Genomic DNA, 27,434 nt, shown 5'->3' on the forward strand with positions numbered 1-27,434 from the left:
GATTGATTGAAATGGCCAAGAACTCTATGGGTTCCTGCTTGAGCAGGAGGCTGGACTAGATGACCTCCAAGCTCCCTTCCCAGCTCTATTCTGAGTGATTGATTCAAATGGAGTAAAGTGGCTGGATTAGGAGTCCTCCCTTCCCAGCTCTGATTGATTGATTGATTGATTGATTGATTGATTGATTAATTGAAATGGCCAAGAATTCTATGGGTTCCTGCTTGAGCAGGAGGCTGGACTAGACGACCTCCAAGCTCCCTTCCCAGCTCTATTCTGAGTGATTAATTGATTGATTGATTGATTCAAATGGTGTAGGGTGGCTGGATTAGGAGTCCTCCCTTCCCAGCTCTGATTGATTGATTGATTGATTGATTGAAATGGCCAAGAACTCTATGGGCTCCTGCTTGAGCAGGAGGCTGGACTAGACGACCTCCAAGCTCCCTTCCGGGGCCAGCTCTATTCCGATTCGGGGAAAGCGTCTCCAAAGGACAAACCTCCCAGAAACCGTGCGTAAAAGTCAGCGCGCGCGGGAGTGGGAGTGGGATGCCGAGCTTCCCGCCCTGTCCCTTGGTCCGGGGGGGAGGGCAGGGGAACCAACCCCCGCGCGCAACGCGATCCTATGCCGAGCCGCGCAGCGCGATCCTAGGCGCGGGGGCGCAGTTACCAGCAGGTGTAGGCGGGGAGCGAGCCGGCTCGGGCGCGGCGTGCGGTGTTGCGCAGGAGCCGGCAGAGGTAGCTCTTCCGACGGTGCTTGGCTTTGAGCTGCCCCGTCTCGCTGGCTGAGCCGGGGCCGGAGGAGGAGGAGGAGGAGGAGGAGGCGGGCGGGCGGAGCCGGGGAGGGAGGCCGGGGAAGCGGCTGGTGCTGGGCAGGCGCGCCTTGTGCCGTGGCCGCTGCGCCCTGAGCGCACAATGGCTCGGCTCGTGTGCGGGGCCGGCGATGCCCAGGCGCTCGGCTCGGCTGGCTTGGCGGAGCCCGCGGGCGGCAAGAGGCGGCCGCGCAGCCCGGATCTCGACCATGCCTGCGCCTTGGCTCGGCAGGCAGGAGCCGCGTGGGGAGGGGACCCGGCGGCAGCCATGGACGTAGGTGGGTCGGCCGAGGAAGGAGAGCCTTCCCTTCCTTTTCCTTTTGTTATTTCTCTCCCTCCCTTTTCTCCTGAATACTTCTTCCTTCTTTTCTTCCTTCCTCCCTCCCTCCCTCCCTTTCTTCCTTTCTTCCTTTCTTTTACTTTTGTTATTTCCTTCCCGCCCTTTTCTCCTTCATACTCCTTCCTTCCTTCCTTCCTTCTTTCCTCCCTCTCTTTGTTTCTTTCTTTCTCTTCCTTCCTTCCTTCCTTTTACTTTTGTTATTTCCTTCCATCCCTTTTCTCCTTCATACTCCTTCCTTCCTTCTTTCCTTCCTTCCTTCCTCCCTCTCTTTGTTTCTTTCTTTCTCTTCCTTCCTTAATTCCTTTTACTTTTGTTATTTCTCTCCCTCCCTTTTCTCCTTAATACTCCCTCCTTTCTTTCTTCCTTCCTTTTTCTTTCTTTTTCTTCTTCCCCTTCCTTCCTTCCTTCCCTCCCATATTTTCCCTTTCCCTTCTTTCCTTCCAGTCTTTTTTCTTCCTTCCTTCCTCTCTTCATCATTCATCTGATCTCTCCTTCCTTCCTTTCCCTCCTTCCCTCCATTCCTTCCTTCCCTTCTCTAGCCATCCTTCCTCCATCTTTTCTGTCCTTTCTTATTTCCTCCCCTTTCCTCCCTCCCTCCCTTCCCTTTATCCATCCTTTGTCTGATTTCTCCTTTCTTCCTTCTTCCCCACTTTCCTTTCTTTCTTCCCTCCCTCTCTTCCTCTTCATTCTGCTAACCTTCCTTCCTTTCTTTTCTCCATCCCCCTAATCCACCTTTTCTCCCTTCTTCCCTCTTTATCTTCCCCCTCTCCCTTCCCTTTTCTATCCCTCCTTCCTTTCTCCCCCCCTCCCTTCTTTCCTTCCTTCCTCTATATCCCTCTCCCTCTCCCTTTCTATCCATCATTTCTTTCTCCCTCCCTCTTTCTTTCTCCTTCCCTCTTTCCCCCCCATGCTTGCTTCCTTCCTTTCCTCCATACACTTTATATTATTCCTCCCCCCACCGTCCAACTCCCCATTTCTCCTCCCTCCCTCTTTACCTCTCTTTCCCTCTGCCTCTCATTTCTCCTTCCTTCCTTCCCCCCCTCTTCCCCTCCCCTTCTCAGCAACACATGGCGCTGTCCTCCATGTTCCTCCTCCCAACAACCCTGCAAGGTAGGACAGGGCCGGAGTTGAGGACAGAGCCTTCTCTACTTCCTCTTCCTCCTTCCTGCCATCTTGCCTGATTTTGGGACTGGGCTTGGTTCACTTAAGGACTGAATGGACAGCGGCACCACATGTTTGATCTCAGTTCCTTTTAGCCTATTTTCCTGAGTTCATTCAATCACGATCACTTGGGTGGGGATCCACCCAGCTTTGTCTCAAATACAGCCATGGCCAAAATTGTGGAAACCTTTTGGGAAAAGTTGTATTTTTGAGATTTGTTGGTTAATAACACCACTTTTTTCTTTTTTTGGAGTTTCAAGATAATCCTATTCCACTCCTGGAACGGCCTGGGAATAGCCCAGACCTTCACCCAATTGAAAATCTATGGAGAAACTTGTTAGTCAGAAGTAAGCCAGCAATAAAACCCAGTTAATCGAAGCCATCATTCAATCTTGGTTTCACATTAGAACAGCTGCAGAACTAAAAGACTGGGTTCCCTCCATGGGAAGACGTTGTAAGGCCGTCATTCATGCTGAAGGTTACCCAATGAAGGATTAACTGACATGGGGATCATTTCTGTATATCTCATTTCATTTCATTTTCATTTCATTTATTAAATTTTTATACCCCTCCTCTCCCGCAGGACTCGGGACGGTGAACAGCCAGGATTAAAAAACATACAATATAAACATTAAAATACTTTAAAACATAATTAAATCTATATTGGCTTCCCCCAATTTAAAACCCCTTACCCATAAAATTAACCAATTAAAAAATTTTAAGCCAGTCGTTTTTTCTACGTGTTTCACTTTTCTTCTTTGTACTGTGACTTCTGTTCTAATAGCAAATCCTTCCTAAAAGTGATTGCATTACATTCTGGATTAAATTATCTTTCCATTGATATATAATTTTATGGTACTACTCCCCCAAAAAAGGTGGTGTTATTAGCTAGTTTTAGAAAATACACTTTTCCCAAAAGGTTTCCACAATTTTGGCCACTGCTGTAGAGTCGTGCAAACATAGCTATTGTGTTACACACACAGCATGTTCAACCGCCATCCGATGAGTTCATCTGGGCATGGAGGAATAAACCCAGTTATTGTGGCTTGCCGACGGCAGGGTGAAATCGCCTTTGTGTCTTATCCAACAACCGAGGATTAAATCATTTTTTTTTTATGCCTGTGGCGGGAGTAGAAATCGCCACCTCCCACTTTCTAGGCCCGTGATGGTGAACCTGTGGCACACGGAGCCATATCTGTGGGCATTTGAGCGTTGCCCTAGCTCAGCTCCAATGCGCAAGTGCGCACCAGCCAGCTGATTTTTCGGCCTTCCGGGCCCACCGGAAGTCAAGAAATGGGCCGTTTCCAGCCTCCAGAGGGCCTCTCAGGGGATGGGGAAGGCTGTTTTCACCCTCCCCAGGCGCCAATAAAGCCTCTGAGGCCTGAGGAGGGCGAAAAATGGGCCTACCGGTGGTAACCTTTTTGCCGTCACGTGCCAAAAGCGGTGGTAGTGCAGGGAGGTCGCATGCACATGCGTGAGGGTGCGGGGTGTGGCGGGGCATTGAATCATGCGTGTGGGCACACGTGTGTGCAACCCCCCCCCATGCTCCCCACGCTTTTGGCACGCGATGGCAAAAAGGTTAGCCATCACTGTTCTAGGCTGATGCCTCAAATGCAGGTAGTCCTCGACTTACAACAGTTTGTTTAATGACCGTTCACTGACCGCGCTGAAAAAAAAGTGACCTATGGCTGTTTTTCACACTTACGACCATTGTTGCATCTCCATGTTCACGTAATCAAAATTCCGAGGCTTGGCAACTGACTCGTATTTATGACGGTTGCCATATCCCGGGGGGGGGGGGGAGTGGGTCACGTGATCCCCTTATGCGAATTTCTGAGCAGCAAAAGTCCATGGGGAAGCCAGATTCACTTACCGACCGTGTGTCTACCTTAACACTGTAGTGATTCACTTAACAACGGTGGCAAGGAAGGCCGCAACATGGGGTAAAAATCGCTTGACAAATTTCTCCCTTAGCAAGAGAAATTTTGGGTCCAGTTGTGGTCATAAGTCGAGGACTCCCTGTACCATTACAGTTCCTGAGTTCTCCAGGCCACTAGAATACAGGTAGTCCTCGACTTAACAACAGTTCGTTTAGTGACCGTTTGAAGTTACAACGGCACCGAGAAAAGTGACTTATGATCATTTTTCACACTTGACCGTTGCATCCTCGTGGTCAGGTGATATAGATTCAGAAGCTTGACAATTGATTCACATTTATGACGGTTGCCGTGTGCCGGGGTCACGTGATCCTCTTTTGTGACCTTCTGACAAGCAAATTCACTTAACCCAAAGATGCATTTTTCAAGAGGCAACTGGATTTTCTGGTTTTTCTTTGAAGACATTTCGCTTCTCATCCAAGAAGCTTCTTCAGCTCTGACTTGGATGGTGGGGGAATGGAAGGATCCATCTAGCCAGAGCTGAAGAAGCTTCTTGGATGAGAAGCGAAATGTCTTCAAAGAAAAACCAGTTGCCTCTTGAAAAATACACCTTTGGGACAACCGTAACCTGGATGGCTGAGAATCTCTATAGACATTCAGATTCACTTAACAACCGTGTGACGAGTTTAAGAACCGCAGCGATTCACTTCACAAATCTGGTGAGGAAAGTCGTAAAACGAGGCCAAGCTTGTTTAACCCATTTCTCACTTAGCGACGTAACATTTTGGGCACCGTTGTGGTCGTAAGTCGAGGACTACCTGTAGAAAACCTTAAGCTCACCCTGCTTGCTCTTCACCGTATCGTTCATTCTTTGCAACAGGGCCCGTCACCATCTGCGGCGAAGTGACCATCTTGCACGGAGGATTTCTGCTGGCATCCAGGCTGTGCCACCCTAAACCGTTATCCGAACTGACCAAATCCGACTGGTCGGTGGTGGGCAAACCCATCCTGGAAGCTCTGCAGGAGATCTGCACCTCCTATTCTTCTTATCCACACCAGCCCAACCTCTGGAAGAGGAAGGCCGCCGTTGTCCTCTGGTCCAAAATCATCCTCTCGAGCGTCCCGTCCGATGAAAGGTGGAAGAGCGATGCTTTCTTCTCTGTCAGCAATGCGATCCCCGAGATCAACCGTACCGTCCTTTTTGAGCTGTTCAAGGCGATCAACGCGCCCCGGCTTTTCGCCCAGCTGCTTCTGGCGTTGCCGGATCCCCTTTGCCAAAGAGAGCTTCGGATATTCGTAGAGTATGTTGCCAAGGATACGTCTCCGGCTGACGTGGCGTTCTTCTTGGACGTTTGGTGGGAGATTATGAAACACAAAGGAGGCGAGGAAGACCGGTTGGTGCTGCTCTTCCAAAGCGTGACCCACCAACATGTTTTGGAGTCCGAAGAACTGGGCCAACCGCCAAAGAGGTTCAAGAGCGGCCCTTCGTCCACGCCGGAGAACTCGGCCGTCCCTCTCACCCTCCCGATTTTGACCGAAGGGCTCAAAATGATCAAAGATAACCTCGGATCGAGCAGGATGAAGTGTTACGCCCTTGCTAACTTAGTGGATGTCTTGTCTGCCTTGGTGGCCACCGAGCGCGAAGCGAAGGCATTGTCTCCTCAGGCTTACTTGGAAAAGATCTCCTCGGTGGTCACTCTATGGAGCTGTGATGGTGAAAACCGATACAGCAAGAAGGATTTGGACGTCAAGGTGAAGGAAGCCGAGAGGAGCATGAGTTTGCTGGACATGGGAAAGTTGTCCAAGCAATCAGTGCTCTTCAACTTAAGCTTCCTCCTCTCCTTGTTGAAGGAGTGGTCTTCAGAGCTCCAGGTCTTCTTGAATGACCCTCGGCAGGTCTGCTACGAAAGCTACCGGCTCCTCGATTGCTTGGCATCTTTGCAGAAGAGGTCAAGTGATTGTGGTCTAGAGGACCTCGACCAAGCCCGACTGATGTTGGATTTGGGCAAAGTCATCGCAGACCTCCTGAAGAAGGTCAACCCTGAGACTTGGGGGAAGAACACCGGCGGCGATCTGGTGGCTTCAGTAGCCATGATGATCATTGACAAGAAAATGGACCGACACAAAGAAGTGTGCTCTGTGTTTGCTAAGGAGAAAAGCTGGGCCTTGAGTAAGGATTGGGCAGCTTGCCTCATTAAGAATAAAGAACTGTTCCAGGATCCAGAACTGATCTTGAAGTTGCTGGAGACTGTCGCATCTCTAGAATCCTCTGAGGATTCATCCAGAAACCAAGAAGAACAAACCAAAATAGTCACGATCATCCTTGAGTGTTATACCGAACTTACCTTGCCGGATAAGAACCAAGTCATTGCTGGCGTTTTGGCGACTTGGGGCAGACAAGGCCTTTCCAAGCTGATGGTAGCGTTCTCAAAAATGTTTCAGGAGGAACTCAACGTGGCCTTCAACCAGATCATCAAGAGTGCCTCTGGGGAAAGTTTTAAGAAAGCCATTGTTGCAGTCTCCCGGCTGGTGGTCCTCAACCCAGAAGGTACCATCAAGAAGATCAGTAATTTAGCTATCGCCAACTTGGGAACCCATCAGTACTTGGCCGAGATCCTCTGTTCGTTCCCGTCTCTGAACTTCCAAGAACCTCGGGATCCACCGGAAGTATCTGTCAACTTTCTCCTAGAGTGTTTGAAAGAGACGGTTTGGGACCGTCTCTCTTCTCCCAAGGAGAAAGAGCAATTTTTAGAGTTCCTAGTTCATCTCATGCAACCGAGTGGAACAAGCCCCCTCCTCTCTCCTGCAGAGGTCATCCAAAGCTTGATCTTCCCATTCCTAAAGTCCGATTCTCCCCGAATTGAGCTCTGCTTGCAAATCCTGGACAAGGCTTTGAAAGTCCCCTTGGAGCAGAGTTGGATTCACACCTGCCACCCGTTTCCACTCGTCTTTTCTCTCTGCAAACTCCTGGATGGGTTCTGCCAATATTGGCACCAACCACAAGACCAAGAGAGGTGTTCCCTGGAGACCAAAGATTTGGTGGTCACCAACCTAGCACAGCTTTGTGATATCCTTCTGGTCCAGAAGGACTCCTTGTCTCCACAGCTGTGGACCCAATCGGTAGCTTGGTTGCACAAGAAGATCAACGTCTTGGACTGGACCATCGGCCTCCGCGTGAAAAACGTCTTCGGAGAACATTTCAAGAATGAAGTCCCGGCTACTCTTTTTGAGGTCTGTAAGCTTCCAGAGGAGGAATGGACAACCCGTCCACTCCCAAATTATGGGCCAGGCAGTGGGTTGCTGGCCTGGTTGGAGACGTGTTGCGTCTCAACAGCCCTACGGGAGCAGATGCTCGTTCTCCTTGTGATTAACGTGGACAACCCTGAAGAAGTCAACCTCTTCAGCAAAGGGTTTTTGGTGGCCCTGGTCCAGGTCTTTCCGTGGTGTAGCCAAAGCGAGTGGAGAAGACTTGTCCATGTGATCAAAAGTCTCTTGGAACGAGAGATCCTCTACGTACCTTACTCGCTGGAGTACGTCCAATATTTACCGTTGTTGAACTTCCGGCCTTTTGCCTATCATCTCCAGTTGTCCGTGCTTCTCTTGCGGGCCTTCCAGTTCCTCTGTGGTTCCAGCGGCACGACGTGGATGCCAGCAGAGGCGTGGAAACACATAGGAAGGCTCTACTGCCTCAGTTTATCCGATCTGCTGGGCTCGGTGAAGACCATTGCCCGCGGCCAGTGGCACTCGGCGGAAGAAAAGAACGTCATCCGGGAGTTGTCTTTTGTTTACATCCAGATCTTCTGCCACACGCTTCACATAGCCGCCATGTTACCCAACCACGGGACCGGGGAACCTCTCCTGCTCCTCTCCTTGGAGGTCCTGTCACAGTACGAGATGCTGTACGACCTCGATGAATCATTGGGGAGCGCCCTGCGCAAGGCGAACGAGACCCACTTCCTGGAATCCATCGTGGAGAACGTCGCCAACAGGGAGCTGCGCACCATGCTTCTCCATAAGCTCCATAAGCTCTGAGGATCCAAATTTGGATTTTAGGAGGCGCATGGATGGCAGGGCCCTGGGTTGGGGTTCGAGAGAAGCCAAAAAAAAGCAGCGTTCAGCAGAGGAGAGAAAATCTCAACGGGAAATTTGCAAGATCTATTAATAAACCTTTATTATCTCTTTCTCCAGAAGGTTATTTGCTGGGGTTGGGCGGGCTGAGGAGATGACGGGTAGTCTCAATGTACGACCACAATGGATTGCAAACATTTTCATTGCTAAGCGAGACCGTTGTGAAGTGAGTTTTGCCTCATATTACAGCCTTTTTTTGTCCCCATCCTTAAGCAAATCACTTGCAGTCGTTCAGTGAATCGTGTGGTCCTTAAGCAAATTGGACAATTTCCCCATTGTCAGCAGCTGGCTGGGAAGATCACAAAAGGGAAGATCACATGATCTCAAGACAGCGCAATTGTCCTAAGTACATGCCAGTCGCCAGCTGCCCAAATTTTGATCACGTGACCAGGGGGATGCCACAATGGTCGTTAAGTGTGAAAACCAGACATAAGTCCCTTTTTTCAGTACTGTAACTTCGAAAGGTCACTAAATGAATAATTGTAAGACAAGGACTGCCCGTAACGCATGGGCAAAGTCAAACTCAAGGCCCGGGGGCCGCATCTGGCCCGTAGAGTGCTTAAGATTCGGCCCACCCTGAAAACAGTGAAGAACCAGCCCACGGTGCCTCTGCCAGCCAAAACGGAGCCCAGGTGGGCCATACACAACCTCCCCGAGGCTCCGTTTTTGTTGGCAGAGGCCTGCAGGAGGCCGTCGCAGCCAAAACGGAGTCTTAACGACTGACATCAAGCTGGCCCACCCTGCCCATGTCCACCAGCCAGTGGTGGGATTCAGCCAATTTGGGCAAACCAGTAGTTAAATTCTGGTTGGCCCCGCCCCTTCCAGGAGTCTCCAAGTGCAGGGAGGCCTCCTAGGCCCAAAATGGGGTATGGGGTGTGTGTGTGGTGCCCCCCCTCCGCAGCCCGTTTTTGCTCCCAGGAGGCTGCAGGGAGGTGTACTAGGCCCAAAACGGGGCATGGGGGAGTGCAATGCAGCCCCTCCGCAGCCCGTTTTTGCTCCCAGGAGGCTGCAGGGAGGCCTACTAGGCCCAAAACGGGGCATGGGGGAGTGCAATGCAGCCCCTCCGTGGCCCGTTTTTGCTCCCAGGAGGCTGCAGGGAGGCCTACTAGGCCCAAAACGGTACATGGGGGAGTGCAATGCAGCCTCTCCGCAGCCCGTTTTTGCTCCCTGGAAGCTGCAGGGAGGCCTACTAGGCCCAAAACGGTACATGGGGGAGTGCGGTGCACCCCCTTCCGCGGCCTGTTTTTGCTCCCAGGAGGCTGCAGGGAGGCCTACTAGGCCCAAAACGGCCTCTTTCCCCCTCTTTCCCTCCCTCGCTCTCCCTCTCACACCTCCTCCCTCTCCCTCCCACCACTGCCACCAGCCACACCTCCGCAGCCCCCCCCCCCCAAGGTCAAACAACCCTGATAAGGCCCTCAATGAAATTGAGTTTGACACCCCTGATTTAGATCACAAGGCCGAGGGATTCTGGGAGTTGAAGTCCAGACATCTTCACGTGGCCGAATTAGAAAACATATGACTGGAAGACCCTAAACAGTGCACAGGTAGTCCTTGAATTACAACCGGTCGCTAAGCAATCGCTCTTAAGTTCCGATGGGCCTGCCTAAGGCTACTTATGAGCCGGTTTTAAACTTCCAACTGCCACCCCGAACTTCCCTCCCCCCCTTCCCCCAATGCCACACGAACGCATTTGGGACATTTGGCAACTGGACCATATATTTTTTTTTTTTAATTTGATTTATATGCCGCCCTTCTCCGGAGACTCAGGGCGGCTTACAATGTGCTCAGCAATAGCCTTCATCCTTTTGTATATTTATACAAAGTCATCTTATTGCCCCCACAATCTGGGTCCTCAATTTACCTACCTTAGAAAGGATGGAAGGCTGAGTCAACCTTGAGCCTTGGCGAGATTCGAACCCTGCAGTAATTGCAGGCAGCTGGTCTTAATAACCAGCTTAATAACAGGGTGCCTTAGACCACTGTACTATCAAGGCTCTTATTTACAACCGTTGGCCTTGTGCTGTGGTTGCAATTTACAATGTTTTTTTTTACCGGAAACTTGTGGTTTCCTGCACAGCATTCTCTTAACGACTGGGGTGCTCATTTAATGACCACTGCAAAAAAAAAAAAGTTGTAAAATTGGGTGTCGATATGTGGCCACCCACTTCACACCCAGTGTGACTTTTGACCGTAATTTAGAGCTTAGTTATGGCCATAAGTCAAGGACTTTCTGTACTTTGGGTGTATATGCTAACGTTGGGCATCCTCATGTTGTAGGAACAAATGCAGGAAATAGTCTAGGCCGGTGTCGGCCACTTGAAGGCGTGTGGACTTCAACTCCCAGAATTCTTTGCTTTGTTGACTCAGGGATTCTGGGAGTTGAAGTTCACACGCCTTCACCTTGAAATTCCAGCTGCCACCCCCTTCCCCAAGGCCACATGATCAAATTTTGGGCACTCGGCAACCAGACCATATTTATATAACTTTTGGCTTTGCTGGCTGGGGAATTCTGGGAGTTGAAGTCCACGTAACTTCCAAGTTGCCACGGTTGAGAAAACACTAGCCTAGGCTACAGATGGGCTATCAAGCCTCCATCTGATTTGTCCAATTCTGTGATCCTTGCCTGCTTTTGATTGGGACGGAGTCAGATGCTACACCATGTTGGACCAAACAGTCCTAAATCCCGCTGAGGTCTGAGCTGGAAGAGGTTTGTGGGCTTTGTGGTGAGACAAAGTCCGCCATTGGTGGTCTGAATCTTTTGTCCATCCTGGCTGGTGTGAGTTGCCAGTGAGGGGAGAAGGGAAGAGGGTCAGGTGGTATTGAACCCCTTAAATGCTTTAAGAGAGGTGGACTTCCACTCCCAGAATTCACCAGCCGTCATGCTTTAAGATGGGTGGACTTCAACTCCCAGAATTCCCCAGCCAGCATGCTTTAAGATGGGTGGACTTCAACTCCCAGAATTCCCCAGGCAGCCTGCTTTAAGATGGATGGACTTCCACTCCCAGAATTCCCCAGGCAGCCTGCTTTAAGATGGAGGGACTTCCACTCCCAGAATCCTCCAGCCAGCATGCTTTAAGATAGGTGGACTTCCACTCCCAGAATTCCCCAGCCAGCATGCTTTAAGATGGGTGGACTTCAACTCCCAGAATTCCCCAGGCAGCCTGCTTTAAGATGGGTGGACTTCCACTCCCAGAATTCCCCAGCTGGCATGCTTTAAGATGGAGGGACTTCCACTCCCAGAATTCCCCAGGCAGCCTGCTTTAAGATGGAGGGACTTCCACTCCCAGAATCCTCCAGCCAGCATGCTTTAAGATGGGTGAACTTCCACTCCCAGAATTCCACAGCCAGCATGCTTTAAGATAGGTGGACTTCCACTCCCAGAATTCCACAGCCAGCATGCTTTAAGATGGGTGGACTTCAACTCCCAGAATTCCCCAGGCAGCATGCTTTAAGAGGGATGGGCTTCCACTCCCAGAATTCCCCAGCCAGCATGCTTTAAGATGGGTGGACTTCCACTCCCAGAATTCCCCAGCCGGCATGCTTTAAGATGGAGGAACTTCCACTCCCAGAATTCCCCAGGCAGCCTGCTTTAAGATGGAGGGACTTCCACTCCCAGAATCCTCCAGCCAGCATGCTTTAAGATGGGTGAACTTCCACTCCCAGAATTCCACAGCCAGCATGCTTTAAGATAGGTGGACTTCCACTCCCAGAATTCCACAGCCAGCATGCTTTAAGATGGGTGGACTTCAACTCCCAGAATTCCCCAGGCAGCATGCTTTAAGAGGGATGGGCTTCCACTCCCAGAATTCCCCAGCCAGCATGCTTTAAGATGGGTGGACTTCCACTCCCAGAATTCCCCAGCCGGCATGCTTTAAGATGGAGGAACTTCCACTCCCAGAATTCCCCAGCCGGCATGCTTTAAGATGGGTGGACTTCCACTCCCAGAATTCCCCAGCCGGCATGCTTTAAGATGGAGGAACTTCCACTCCCAGAATTCCCCAGCCGGCATGCTTTAAGATGGGTGGACTTCCACTCCCAGAATTCCCCAGCCAGCAGGCTTTAAGATGGGTGGACTTCCACTCCCAGAATTCCCCAGGCAGCATGCTTTAAGAGGGGTGGGCTTCCACTCCCAGAATTCCCCAGCCAGCATGCTTTAAGATGGGTGGACTTCCACTCCCAGAATTCCCCAGCCAGCCTGCTTTAAGATGGGTGGACTTCCACTCCCAGAATTCCCCAGCCGGCAGGCTTTAAGATGGGTGGACTTCCACTCCCAGAATTCCCCAGGCAGCATGCTTTAAGATGGGTGGGCTTCCACTCCCAGAATTCCCCAGCCAGCCTGCTTTAAGATGGGTGGACTTCCAAAATTCCCCAGCCTACAATTAAATCCACCCTTCTTAAAGCAGTCAGGCTGGGAAATGCTGAGCATTGAAGAGTCCACTGATCTTTGAAGAACTCTGGGCAGAGAATTCTGGGAGTTGAAATAGATGTTGAAATCCTAGAAAGAGTGCAGAGAAGAGCAACCAAGAGGATTAGGGGACTGGAGGCTAAAACATACAAAGAACGGTTGCAGGAACTGGGCATGTCTAGTTTAATGAAAAGGAGGACTAGGGGAGACATGATAGCAGTCTTCCAGTATCTCAGGGGTTGCCCCAAAGAAGAGGGAGTCAAGCTATTCTCCAAAGCACCTGAAGGCAGGAGAAGAAGCAACGGATGGAAACTAATCAAGGAGAGAAGCAACTTAGAACTAAGGAGGAATTTCCTGACAGAACAATTAATCAGTGGAACTACTTGCCTCCAGAAGTTGTGGGTGCTCCAATACTGAAGGTTTTAAAGAAGAGATTGGACAACCATTTGTCTGAAATGGTATAGGGCCCTGATGGCGAACCTATGGCACGGGTGCCACAGGTGGCACGCGGAGCCATATCTGTGGGCATGTGAGTGTTGCCCTAGCTCAGCTCCAGCGCGCATGTGCGCGCCGGCCAGCTGATTTTTCGGCCTTCCGGGCCCACCGGAAGTCGGGAAACGGGCCATTTCTGGCTCCGGAGGGCCTCTGGGAGGATGGGGAAGGCTATTTTCACCCTCCCCAGGCGCCAAGAAAGCCTCTGGAGCCTGGGGAGGGCGAAAAACAGGCCTACCAGCCCCACCGTTAACCTTTTTGCTGTCACTTGCCAAAAGCCGGGGTAGCACGGGGAGGTCGCATGCGCAGGGATGTCGGGGGGGGGGGCATTGAATTATGGGTGTGGGCCCGTGTGCGTGCAACCCCCCCCATGCTCCCCACGCTTTTGGCACGCGATGGCAAAAAGGTTAGCCATCACTGGTATAAGGTTTCCTGCTAGAGCAGAGGGTTATATATATATTTTATTACAAGGCACCAGGTTCACAAAGGTGAAGCAATTTCGGTTCGTGTATAATATTTGTATTTCTTGATTAAGAAGGGGAAAAAAATGGGTCAGATGCTGGCAGGGGAATACTGGGAGTTGGAAGTCAATCCATCTTAAGTAGCCCGCTTGGACTACTGTAATACTCTCTACATGGGGCTCCCCTTGAGGGGCACCCGGAGGCTCCAACTGGTCCAGAATGCGGCCGCGCGGGTGGTTATGGGGGCGACTCCGCGCTCCCATGTAACATCTCTCCTACGCGAGCTGCACTGGCTCCCAGTGGTCTTCCGGGTGCGCTTCAAGGTATTGGTTACCACCTTTAGAGCGCTCCATGGCTTAGGACCCGGGTATTTACGAGACCGCCTTCTGCCGCCGGTAGCCTCCCACCGACCAGTACGCTCCGACAGAGAGGGGCTCCTCAGGGTGCCGTCGGCCAAACAATGCCGACTGGTGGCCCCCAGGCGGAGAGCCTTCTCTGAGGGGGCACATACCTTCTGGAACGAGTTGCCCCCGGAGAAACGGCAGATCCCGGATCTGCGCACTTTCCGCCGTGCCCTAAAGACGTTTCTGTTTCATCAAGCCGGGCTGACCTGAGCTAACTTTTTAAAATTGTTTTAATTTTAAATTATTAAATTATGGGTTTTAATAGAGGGGTGTTTTAACTGTGGGCCAAATTAATTTGATTGGATTTTAATATTGTTTTAAATTTTGTATTTTTTGTATTTTATCTGCTGGCTGTTCACCGCCCCAAGTCCTTCGGGAGAAGGGCAGTATACAAATATAATAAACATAAACAAACATTAAATTTGCCAAGTTTGAAAAAGAACACTGTGATTGAAATCTGGAAACCCTTCCTTCCATTTCCCCTCCAGAATAAGCATTCCAGAAATTGTGCCTTTCTAGAAATGTGTCCTCTGCCACCGGAACTAGAGTTCAAACACTCTAGAAAAGATTTTCCCTTGAAATATTTTGAAAACAAAAACTTTCTATTATGGCTTTTCAACTCCGAAAGGTTACCCACTAGCCACCAAGTCTGCATTACTTAAGGTTTCTGGATTTTCAGAGAACTATCGGTTAAGCAGAAAAATCAAAGTATGAAGCAAGACTGAAAAATAAAAATAAAAATAAAAAAACACCATTTCTTCACTGAAATTGTTTATTAGTTGCCAAAAATCAAAGGCTCAAGTTGTGTGCAGGGCTGAAACAATCCAGTGGAATTGGAAACCCAGGCAATCCATATGTTATTATTTATTTGTATCCTGCCTTTATTATTTTTGCAAATAACTCAAGGCGTAAACATATCTAACACACGTTCCTCCTGTTTTCCCTACAACCACCACCCTGTGACGTGGGCTGGGCTGAGACAGGGACCGGCTCGTGGTCACCCAGCTGCTTTTCATGCCTAAGGCGGGACTAGAACTCAGTGTCTCCTGGGGATTGGCCCAAAGTCATGCCTAAGGCGGGACTAGAACTCACTGTCTCCTGGGGATTGGCCCAAAGTCATGCCTAAGGCGGGACTAGAACTTACTGTCTCCTGGTGATTGGCCCAAAGTTACCCAGTTTTGATGCCTAAGGTGGGACTAGAACTCACCGTCTCCTGGTGTTTGGCCCAAAGTCACCCAGTTTTCATGCCTAAGGCGGGACTAGAACTCACTGTCTCCTGGGGATTGGCCCAAAGTCATGCCTAAGGTGGGACTAGAATTCACTGTCTCCTGGGGATTGGCCCAAAGTCATGCCTGAGGCGGGACTAGAATTCACTGTCTCCTGGGGATTGGCCCAAAGTCATGCCTGAGGCGGGATTAGAATTCACTGTCTCCTGGGGATTGGCCCAAAGTCATGCCTAAGGCAGGACTAGAACTCACTGTCTCCTGGTGATTGGCCCAAAGTCACCTTGCTGGCTTTCATAGCTAAGTCAGAATTCAAAATGGTGAACATACATAATTTCCTTCCTCCTTTTTGCCCCACAACAACCCTGTGAGGTAGGTTGGTCTGAGAGAGAAGAAGTGGTTTAAAGTCTCTCAGCTGGTTTTCATGCCTAAGACAGGACTGGAACTCACCGTCTCCTGGTGATTGCCCCCCCCCCCAAATCACCCAGCCAGCTTTCATAGCTAAGGCAGAATTTGAACTCACAATTTCTTGCTCTGTAGCTTGGTTAGCCTTAATTACTCATCTGTTTTTCAGGGCTGTTTCATATTTTTTTTATAAAAAAAGTCACATTTTTGTGTGCAACCGGATACCCTGGCCAATATAATATAAATGCAAACTGGTTGCGTCCCTTGGCAAGTCACTCTCATGGTTTCAGACATCAGCCCGAGCGATGGTTTTTCAAAATCAATTGGTCCCATTTTTTTTAATTTTTCAAAAGGGTTAAAAATACATCGTTCCTTTCCTTCTAGCACTGATGACGTTACCTGGTTTGGTAATGAAACGTCTGCAAGAAAACCAACCAAACTCAAGAGAACGCCAAGGACCCCACATTCTTTTCCTGCCTCAATTTTTCTGAATATTCTTCAGGAATGTGAACATCTGTTAATGGCATTAGAAATTAGTTCTTCTAAGTCCGTGATGGCGAATCTATGGCACACGTGCCACAGGTGGCACGCGTAGCCATATCAGTGGGCACGCCAGCTCAGCTCTGGCACGCATGCGCGCGCTGGGCAGCTGATTTTTGGGCCTTCTGGGCCCACCAGAAGTAGGGAAACAGGCTGTTTCCTGCCTCCGGAGGGCCTGCGGGGGGTGGGTAAGGCCCGGTTTTCTTTCTCACCTGGTTCCAGATCTTCTCTATGCACCTGGGGAGGGCGAAAACAGCCTTCCCCACTCCCTCAAGAGGCTCTGGAGGCTGGGGACAGCAAAAAACGTCACTTCCTGTCCAACCAGGACAGTGGTGGGTTCCTCCCGGTTCGGTCCGGTTCGGCTGAACCGGTAGCGGTGATGATATGACGTCACTGAACTGGTTCTCCCCCCCCCTGCCCTCCCACCCACCCACGTTATTCTTACCTTTTATTTGGTCCCACCCCCAATCTATTGCTGCCTCCTGAGTCCCAGCTGATGACTAGAGGGAAAAAAACTGTTTAAACTCTTGCCGCGGGGCTTCAAAGGGCCGCCCTACAGCTGATCAGTGTTAAAAGCAAACAAATGAGTCGGGTCGTAAGTGCGAGGACCTTCCAGAAATGACTGTGACCAGCTAGCCACGCCCACCTAGTCACATGACCTCCAAGCCACACCCACAAAATAAGCCACGCCCACAGAACCGGTAGTAAAAAAAATTAGAACCCATCCCTGAACCAGGAGTTGGGAATTGGGCTGTTTCAGGCCTCCGAGGGGATGGGGAAGGCTGTTTTCGCCCTCCCCAGATGCATAGAGAGGAACTGGAGCCAGGTGAGAAAGAAAAATGGGCCTACCAGGCCATCGCATGCCAGGAGCGGGGGGGGGAAGGGAGGGTTGCGCGCACATGCGCAGGGTGGGGCGCATAGAATTATGGGTGTGGGCACGCGTACGCGTGAACCTCCCCCGCCCCCCCCCTCCCACTCCTGGCACGTGATGGCAAAAAGGTTAGCCATCACTGTTCTAAGTTATTGCCTTTTAGTCTCCCCCCCCCCTTTAAATTGTCCCCACAACTTTAAAATCGTTAAAACAGCCCTCTTAAATGGGGCTTTTGTGATCCATTGCAAACACAAAAAGGTCGAGCTTGCTTTCAACAACAACAAGAAGAAGAAGAGTTGTATGTCTATCACAGGAAGAGAAAAATAAATACAGCAGACGTGGGAGCGTTCGCCAGGGGGCGTTAGCACAAAAACAGCAATTTTAATAACAACAGAAGTTGTGCCCGCTTGGCCGGATTAGACCCCTGGCCTGTCCTCCAGCAGTTTGTTATCCTGTTGTCCAATAACTGGCCAAGGAAGCCCACAGGCCTCGCAGCAGATGGTCTTCAAAGCAGAAGGAAGGAAGAGAAGGAGGGGAGGGAGGGAGGAGGGGAAGAAAAAAAAGAGAGGAAAGGGAAAGGAAAGGAAGGAAAAGAAATGGAATGGAATGGGAAGGAAAGGAGAGGAGAGGAGGAGGGGAGGGGAGGGGAGAGGAGGAGAGGAAAGGAAAGGAAGAGGGAAGGCAAGGGAAGGAAGGAAAGGAAAGGAAAGGAAAAGAGGGAAGGAAAGGAAAGAAAGAAATGGAATGGGAAGGAGAGGAAAGGAAAGGAAAGGAAGAGGGAAGGCAAGGGAAGGGAAGGAAGGAAGGAAAAGGAAAGGAAGAGGGAAGGCAAGGGAAGAGAAGGAAAGGAAAGGAAAAGAAGGGAAGGAAGGGAAGGAAAGGAAAGAAAAGGAAAAGAGGGAAGGAAGGAAAAGGAAAGGAAAGGAAGAGGGAAGGCAAGGGAAGAGAAGGAAAGGAAAGGAAGAGGGAAGGCAAGGGAAGAGAAGGAAAGGAAAGGAAAGGAAAGGGCAGGAAAGGAAAGGAAGAGGGAAGGCAAGGGAAGAGAAGGAAAGGAAAGGAAAAGAAGGGAAGGGAGAGAAGGAAGGGAGGGAAGGGAAGGAAGGGAGGAAGGAAGGAAAGAGAGAAGGAAAGGGAAGGAAGAGAAGGGAAGGAAGAGAAGGAAAGGAAAGGAAGGGAGGGAAGGAAAGGAAGAAGGGAGGAAGGAAGGAAGGAAAGAGAAGGAAAGGGAAGGAAGAGAAGGGAAGGGAGAGAAGGAAAGGAAAGGAAGGGAGGGAAGGAAAGGAAGAAGGGAGGAAGGAAGGAAGGAAAGAGAGAAGGAAAGGGAAGGAAGAGAAGGGAAGGGAAGGAAGAAGGAAGAGAAGAAAGGATGGGGGGGCAGCAGAGGAGTTCTTGATTTACGACCACAATTAAACCCAAAATGTCCACTGCTACACAAGGAAAAGGAGGAGGAGAAGAAAGGGGAGGAGAAGGAAGAAAGGAGAAGAAGGAATAAAGGAGAGGGGAGGGGAAGGAAGGAAGAGAAGGAGAAATGAGGAAGGAAAGAGCAACCGGGAGGGAAGGAGGAAGGAAGGAGAGAAGGGAGGGAGGGAGGGGAGAAGGGAAGGAAGGAGCAGGAGAGGTAGGGAGGAAAAAGAGAAGGAAAAAGGAGAAGGGAAGGAAGGAGGAAGGAGAGAGCAATGGAGGGAAGGAGAGAAGAAAGAAGGGAGGGAGGGGAGAAGGGAAGGAAGGAGCAGGAAAAAGGAGAAGGAAGAGAAGGGAAGAAAGGGGAGGAGGAGATGGAGGGAAGAAGGAAGGGGAGAGGAAGGAGAGGAGAAAGGTAGTGAGCGAGGATGAGAGAGTGCCTGTAGCTTGTACTTGTACACCTCATCTCATCTTCAAAACTTTAACAAGTTTTTTTCTTTAGCCTACAGCGTTTCTCGATCTCAGCCATTTTAAGATGGGTGGACTTCAACTCCCAGAATTCCCCAGCCAGCCATGCTGGCTGGCTGGGGAATTCTGGGAGTTGAAGTCCACCCATCTTAAAATGGCTGAGATCGAGAAACGCTGGTTTAAAGATGGTTGTGATACAGACACACTCTTGGGCAAAATTTTCCCAATCTGATAACGTTTCAGACTCAAAACATAGCATTTTAGGCCCGAGACGGCCATTCTAACCCTACCGTAAATATTCAAATCCCCCCCGACTCAAAAAAAGGCCGTTTCAAACATTTCCAGCCGCATAGATGGAACTGTATACAGTTTAAGTCTTCGTCTTATAACCACAATGAAGCCCCAAATTCCCGCTGCTAAGCGAGACCGTTGTTAAGTGAGTTCCCCCCCCCGGTTTTATGACCTTTCTTGCCACGGTTGTTCGGTGAATCGCTTTAGTTGTTAAGTTAATCACACAGTCATTAAGTGAATTCCGGCTTCCTCGTCAACTTTGCTGGTCAGACGTTCGCAAAAGCAGGGGAGGACGGGACCCTGCAGCCGTCATAAATACGAGTCAGCGGCCAAGAGTCTGAATTTTGATCGGGTGACCACAGGGGATGTCGCAATAGTGTGAAAAACGGTCATATGTCGCTTTTTTTTCAGTGCCATTGTAACGTTGAACAGTTACTAAATGAAGCGTTGTTAAATCGAGGACTATCGGTAGTAGCAAATATCCAGACTAATGTTTCAGCTTTCTCCTCCTCGTCAAGTCATATCAATTTGTTGTTTCCACCGCCAATGTTTGGAAAAGTTTTCTCTGTTCTCCCCCGCCCCAGAAACACGACCTTGAGGGAGCAGTGCCCTACCGTGTTTTCCCAAAAATACGACCCTGTCTTATTTATTTATTTATTTTGCCACCAAAAAAAGGCACCAGGTCTTATTTTCAGGGGGGATGTCATCCACAATTGATCCGGAGCTCTGTTATCAGCTACAGAGGCCTTCAGGAAAGCCTTGCTGGCTGCAGCAAAGGAAATGGGCCGAGATGTGCGAGGCCTACTGTGTTTCCCTGAAAATAAGACCAGGTCATATATTAATTTTTGCACCAAAAGACACATTAGGGCTTATTTTCTGGTTAGGTCTTATTTTGGGGAAAAATACTGACAATCTTAACTGGGGCTTATTTTGGGGGTAGGTGTTGTGGTCCACCAGCAGCCTGCGGAGCATTGGAGTTGGACAGTGAGGAGGCTGAGGAAAAACATGGGCCAGTCCGGGAGGCTGGGGAAGGCCCGGACGAGGGCTCTGCGTCGGAGGCAGAGATGGAGCCAGGGCCATCGGGGTGTGATGTGCGGACTCCGGAGCCTCCAGAGGCTGACAGCAGAGAGGCAGAGGAACAGGAGGAGCCTGTTCCTAGTGCATGCATGAGAAGAGCTGCCAGAAGGCAAGAGCAGCTAAAGCAAAAGGGACGACTCGGGAGTAAGGCCAGGAGATGATTGGCCCCATAAGGCTTAAAAGACCGGCAACGACTCTTGGCTCTTTGTCGGAAAACAACGTTGATAGATTTGTTTCTTGTCTTGCTGCATTTATTTCTTGTCGGCGTCTTCTGCTCCTGAACTTTTGCCGAGAAAAGCCTTTGGCAGGTTGCCTAATTATACCAAGGTTGGTGATTAGACTGAAGAATTTGTGTTATGAAGAATTTGCTTTAATTTAGTTTGGACTACGCTGAGAATGAGTTAATTCTCAGCTGTTCTAATAAAGTCTGTTTGTTTTCCAGCTGATTGCATTTGATAATACCTACTTGGGCCTGGGTCACAACAAGAGGGTTTACATGACAAGCATCCTGAAAAATCATGTTAGGGCTTATTTTCTGGTTGGGTCTTATTTTCGGGGAAACAGGGTAGCTGCAACTATCCGAAGGTAAGTAGTAGGGCAGCACTACCTCCCACCATCCGCAGCCAAGTTTAATTTTGTGAGAAAAAGGGACAAATAGCCTATTGGGCTACCAGAGTCCATAGTTCTCAGAAGGATAGCAGCAGGCCCTAAAAAGCGACACGAACCAAAGTTTTAGATAGAAAGATTGCAAACTGTATCAGAGCTATTTGTAATCCCACTGAGCTGTTGCTGCGACATGTGACTTTGCAAAGTATGTCGTTTTAAAATATATATTTGGACATAGAAGGATGAAACCGAGAGAAATAGAGAACGGAAAGTAGCAGATGGATAGAGGTTTTGAGATGCACACGGACATATATGGAAACTGTCATTGCTGTCTCCTGTTTCTTTTACTGGGATATTTTTATGACACTGTCCACCCTGCTGTGGGTGGGGTCTTAACTAGGGCTTTTTTTGGGGGGTGTAGGGCTTATATTGGGTGCACGTGTAAAAAAAATCAAGCTAGGACTTACTTTCGGAGTAGGTCATATTTTTGGGGAAACACGGTATCTTTCCAAAGTTGAATGGAAATAAGGACTCTCTATATAGTATGGGACAACTCAACTGTGGCCAACTTTTCGTGGCCAATTCGCCACGGCTAGCTTGTTGCAGGACAACTTGCCACAGCCAATTCGCTTCCAGAAAACTCGTCCTGGGTCAATTCAACACAGGATAACTCAACGCCACGGATTCTTCAACACTGTTCAAATTGTTCTCGTTCTTCTTTTTTTTTTTTTTAATTTGATTTATATGCCGCCCTTCTCCGGAGACTCAGGGCGGCTTACAGTGCGTTAAGCAATAGCCTTCATACTTTGGAATATTTATACAAAGTCAGCTTATTGCCCCCACAAACTGGGTCCTCAATTTACCTACCTTAGAAAGGATGGAAGGCTGAGTCAACCTTGAGCCTGGCGAGATTCGATCTTACTTTAATTGCAGACAGCTGGTGTTAAATTACAGTGCTTCTGTCTGTTGAGCTATCCAGGCTCCTATTTGTTTGTTCTTATTTCATTGTGTCCCTCCTTTAGCATCCTTGCTTTAATCATTCTGTTCCACCATTGCCTTGCTATTAGTGTAACTGCTGTCCTGCGGCGAATAGGCTGGGACAAGTTGTCCTAGATCTCACTCTATACAAACTCTATTTTCCCGTGGATTTTTCTTGTTGGGCCTGGCTTAGGCCAAGTTGAGGAGGTAGCTGCCACTGAATTTGGCAGCTACCTCCTCACTGAATTTGGCTACCGATAAGAAATCTGGCCTGTTTGTGGTGCCAGTGAATTGGCCTCTCGTGCGTGATCCTGGTTTGCTCATCCAACAGACTTCTGGGGACCAGAGTTAGAACCACAAGGCAAAAAAGAATCTGTTGTGGCCTGTTGGTCACCAGCCCCTCCAGCTGCCGAATCAGGTGAGGAGGCAGCGTAGGAGTCAGGGTCAGCATCAAGGCAACCTGAGAGCTCCGAGGAGGAAGAGGGAATGGAGCTGGCAGAGAGAAAGAGACAGGCTGAACTGTCCATCAGCCCTCAGATGGAGAATCAACAGCCCCCAGGTGGCTGATGAGGAGGAGGAGGAACAGCTGGGTCCAGTGCCTGACGCGCGGATGCACAGAAGGCAGAAGAGAGGAGAGCAGTGGAAATCTACGGGCCGGTCCTTGGGACAGAAGAGCCCACCGCTGCTAGCGAAGCCCCATCCTAGCTCTGGGGATAAAAGGCAGGGGGCGGAGATGAATAGGTGTAGCAGACAACTATTAATCTCTCTGTCGGTCAGCCATTGATAGTCTGCTGTGAGAGAGAAACCTTTTGCCAGGGCTGCTTGCGCTCCTAATAAAGGAATAGTTGATTTAACCACAGAGGGTTTGTCATGTTTGGGAGCCAAGTCAGATCTTACGAGAATCCTTCCAAATCTGAACAGCTGGTTTGGTCCATCCTCAGCAACTTCTGATTCATCTTCACTCTCTCAATTTTCCTTCCTTTCTTTGTTGAATATCTGCAAAGTCAGAAAAAAATCAAGATGGCAGTGGGAACGCCATTGTTGAAGCCTCATTGATTTTTACGTGCGTCTCTCACACACACGGAGCACCAAAAATTCTCTTCTTGAACCTTATCTTCTTGAATCACGATCCAGTTATCCGCCTCAAAGGTTGGCACCTGTTCCGAAATGACCTTGACGTCGGCCAAGTTTTCCATCTTGTGCATGGAAAGGAAACTTGGAATGTGCAAAAAATGCAACATTGTACAATATTGTCTGTTCGAAGTGAGAATCTTTCCACGATATGGGACAAGGGCGATCCCAATTCTCTCCAGCTTCCGTTATTTTGCTGGGCATGGCTATACGAAGGAGAAGCACAAGAACGTTGAGATGTATTTTTAACAAAAATCAAAAGGGATGCTAAAATTTTCCAGGAGCAATCCCTCGGTACTTTCGGTAAAATCAAGGTGGCCATCAAGACGTCCAAATAAGGCTATCTATATTTCACCAGCAGCAAACTGGCACAACAGGGAGCATATGGAAGAAGGTTTAGAACATGGGCGTCAAACTCGCTGCGTCATGTTGCCATCACATGATGTTTCATGACATTTTTTTTCCCTTCACAAAGCTGGGGTGGGCGTGGCCTGCGCATGACGTATCCGGTCCGTGGGCCACCAGTTTGACACCCTTGGTTTAGAAGGCCGGCAATTTTTCAAGGTGAGGAAATGAAAAGATCAGGGCACACTCTGACAAGGGATAATCAAAGAAGGACGTGTAGATCAAGCTGTGTGGTGTTCTTTAACCTCATTGCCCTAAACTGCCAACTGAAAATCTCAGGGCAAAAGATGAGATTTGCAGAATTCTCATGGCCTCCAAGGCTGGCCAGCCACAAGTCTCAGTTTCCACTTTCAACATCTGGAACACATCTGGAACACCGCTGCAGTCACTGGGCACGGATACGGGGAGACTTGGAAAGCATACAGCCTCCAGGCTCGTGATTGTTTGGCGACCACGAAGGCACCTCCGTGGAGGTGATTCGCGATTCTCCATCTCGACTGGGAAGAACGGCAGCCAGTTGCAAAATGGCGCCTCCCCCAAATCCCCCAATCTGTTAAAGTGAGGCAGGTTGGTTCCAAAGGGAATGTTTAGGCGTTTTTTGCTATCGCGTTCGATCCGGTGCTGGAGAACTGCTGTAGAGCCTCATTGCTTTGCGGCAGATGAGGCTAAACCAGTAGATTTGGGGCGCGATTAAGAAGGCGTTGGCCACGTTGCAATGCAGAGGGATGCGAAAGGGCACCTCGTAGATAGGTATGTTCATCTGTCGCCCGTAGGCCCAGTACATGTACGGGAAGAGGAGGATCCGGCAAAGGAAGAAGGTAACCAGGATGAGAATCCCGTTGATCTTATGCAGGAGGGAATCTTGCATTTTCAGCTGTCAACAACCACCAAAAGAAGAAAACGTTGAGAAGGTTAACGGAGAGGCAAGTGCTGACCCACAAAATAACAAGATCAAAGCTGGGAGAAATTCCAGCAGCTGCTCTTTTAATTCCCACATCAGGCAGGAGGGGGCCTGCTGCATCTCTGTACGATTTGCGTTCTGACTTTCTTCCTTTTCAGACTTAGTACAGGTAGTCCTTGACTTACGACCCCAATCGAGCCCAACATTTCGCTCGACAAGTTGTTAAGTGAGTTTTGTCTCATTTTACAACCTTTCTTATTAAGTGAATCACTATAGTTGTTAAGTTAGTAACCTGGTTGTTAAGTGAAACCGGCTTCCCCGTGGACTTTGCTTGTCAGAAGGTCACATAAGGGGAATCGCATGACCCCGAGATACTGCAACCGTCATAAATATGAGTCAGTTGTGTCTGAATTTTGATCGTATAGCCAACCACAGGGATGCTGCAATAGTCATAAGTGTGAAAAACAGTCGTAAGTCACTTTTTTAGTGTCGGCGTAAGTTTGAAAGGTCGCTAAATGAACTGCTGTAAGTCAAGGACTACCTGTAGTGGGCTTCCGAAATTCTACCACAGGTAGTCCTCGACTTATGACCATAATCGAGCCCAAAATTTCCACTGCTAAGCAAGGAAGTTGTTAAGTGAATTGCGCCTCATTTTATGACCGTTTTTGCCACAGTAGTTAAGCAACTTGAACCGCCCTGAGTCTCCGGAGAGGGGCGGCATATAAATTTAATAAATAAATAATAAATATATTTAATAAATAAACTTATTACGAAGTTGTAAAGTGACCACCGTTTGTAACGTTTCCCTGTCAGCTTCTGACAAGGACAGCCAAGGGCGCAACAGGTTCTGGACAACTGGTAGCGGAAATTTTGAGTAGTTTGGAGAACTGGCTGAGCTCAGAGTGGGGAGGGAATGGGGATTTTGCAATATCCTTCCCCTGGAGTGGGGTGGGATTGGAGATTTTGCAGTATCCTTCCTCTGCCACACCTACCAAGCCACACCAAGCGCACCAAGCCACGCCCACAGAACCGGTAGTAAAAAATTTTTGGATTTCACCACTGACTCAGAGGTGTCAAACTCAAGGCCCATCGGCACATGGGGTGCTTAGATCTGGCCCGTGGGGCCACCCTGGAATCAGCGAAGGAGTGGTCCGCGGTGCCTCTACCAGCTAAAACGGAGCTCGTGGCCGGGGTGAAATGTAAAATTTGTGACTACCAGTTCTGTGGGCGTGGCTTGGTGGGGAGGTAATGTGACTGGGTGGGCGTGGCCAACTTTTTTTTAAAAAAAAACTTTTCAAATCATTTTTTCTAATGCTTTGAAAAGCCTCTGCCGATCAGGCCACTCAGCTGGGATCGTCAGAGACTTTTCAAAGCATTTTTTTTAATCACCTCTTCGGCCAAGAGGTTGCAGAAAAAAAATGCTTTGAAAAGCCTCTGACGATCCCAGCTGAGCCGCACGATCATCAGAGGCATTTTTTTTTTTTTACTTTTAAAAGCATTTTTTCTAATGCTTTGAAAAGCCTCTGCCGATCAGGCAACTCACCTGGGATCGTCAGAGACTTTTCAAGGCATTTCTTTTACCAACTCTTCGGCCAAGAGGTTGCAGAAAAAAATGCTTTGAAGAGCCTCTGATGATCCCAGCTGAGCCGCACGATCATCAGAGGCTTTTTTTTTTTTTACTTTTAAAAGCATTTTTTCGTCGGAAGAGGTTGTAGAAAAAATGCTTTAAAAAGTAAAAAAAAAAAGCCTCTGATGATCATGTGGCTCAGCTGGGCATGGGGGGGGAGGCGCAGGGATTTTTGCTACCGGTTATCCGAACCACCCGCCACCATCGCTACCGGATCGGGTGATCCGGTCTGAACCGGGAGCATTTCACCCCTGCTCGTGGCCCGCCAGGCTGTCACACGTGGCCCTCCCAGGCTCTGTTTTCAACCAGGATAGCCTCCTGCAGCCCTCTGCCAACAAAAATGGAGCTCGGGGGGGGGCTGCGTGCGGGAAATGGGACCACGCCCACACGGCGTGCCGAGGTCAAACAAAACCCTGATGTGGCCCTCAATGAAATCGAGTTTGACACCCCTGCAACAGCGGAAGCCCGGTTCCCTAAATGATTGCATGATTCACTTAACAACCGCAGCAATTCGCTTAACAACCATGGGGGGGAAAAAAGGTCGTAATACGAGGTGAAGCTCACTTAACAGCTGCCTTGCTTAGGAAAGGAAATTTGGGGCCGAAAGTCAAGGACTACCAGGATTTAGCATTCTAATTGAAAGGCGCCCAGAGTCGCTTTGCGAGGTGAGATGGGCGGCATCTAAAGTTAATAATAATAATAATAATAATAATAATAATTTATTTATTTATTTATCCAATTTATATGCCGCCCTTCTCCATAGACTCAGGGCGGCTTACAATGCATTATAGCAATAGCCTGCATGCTTTTTTGTATATACCTGCTTAGTTGGGCTTTCTTTTTTTATACAAAGTCAGCTTATTGCCCCCACAATCCGGGTCCTCAATTTACCTACCTCGAAAGGATGGAAGGCTGAGTCAACCTTGAGCCTGGGGAGATTCGAACTTGCACTAATTGCAGGCAGCTGGCAGCTAAGTGCTAGCACTTAACAGCACTTTAGTCTGCTGCACCACCGAGGCTAATAATAATAATAATTATTATTAATTATTATTATATTTATTATTATATCTATTATATATAATTAATAATAATAATAATAATAATAATAATAATAATAATAATAATAATAATAATAATAATAATAATAATAATAATAATAATAATAATAATATAGGGAGGTCTCAGGTCTGACATGCTCACCTGCATCAGGATCTTTCCCAGGGATACAAACGGGGTGCTGAGCTCAGCAGTGAAGATGCAGCCCACGAAAAAATCTCCGAGTTCACCTCGCAGATGCTGTAGAGAAAGAGAGAGAGGGAGAGGGAGGGAGGGAGGAAGAGGGAGAAAGAGGAAGAGTGGAGAGGAAGGGAGGGAGAGGGGGGAGGGAGAGGGGAGGGAAGGAGAGAAGGGAGAGAGGAAGAACGGGGAGAGTGAGA

At 49.1% G+C, this 27,434-nt stretch overlaps 2 protein-coding genes across 4 annotated transcripts in view; one reads left to right on the plus strand and one right to left on the minus strand.

The window, feature by feature from the left end:
- Positions 1–909: 909 nt before the first annotated feature.
- On the plus strand, positions 910–8,335 carry GEMIN4 (gem nuclear organelle associated protein 4). Its single transcript, XM_070944942.1, has 2 exons — positions 910–1,084; positions 5,065–8,335. The coding sequence occupies exons 1-2, from the start codon at positions 910–912 to the stop codon at positions 8,214–8,216; spliced, it is 3,327 nt and encodes a 1,108-aa protein (XP_070801043.1). The 3' UTR covers positions 8,217–8,335.
- A 10,796-nt stretch (positions 8,336–19,131) lies between these two features.
- The window catches only part of TLCD3A (TLC domain containing 3A), a 41,788-nt gene continuing 33,485 nt past the window's right edge, over positions 19,132–27,434 (minus strand). For all 3 annotated transcript variants that reach the window (XM_070931989.1, XM_070931988.1, XM_070931987.1), the window contains exons 4-5: positions 27,199–27,294; positions 19,132–24,344 (exon numbers count right to left, since the gene is read on the minus strand). In XM_070931989.1, the coding sequence (XP_070788090.1) occupies positions 24,072–24,344; positions 27,199–27,294 (369 nt within the window). In that variant the 3' untranslated portion in view covers positions 19,132–24,071. The remainder of the gene's footprint in view (positions 24,345–27,198; positions 27,295–27,434) is intronic.

Source organism: Pituophis catenifer, unplaced genomic scaffold (genome assembly GCF_029215685.1).
Source record: "Pituophis catenifer annectens isolate HBS135680 unplaced genomic scaffold, rPitCat1.0.hap2 SCAF_1, whole genome shotgun sequence".
NCBI lineage: Eukaryota > Metazoa > Chordata > Lepidosauria > Squamata > Colubridae > Pituophis > Pituophis catenifer.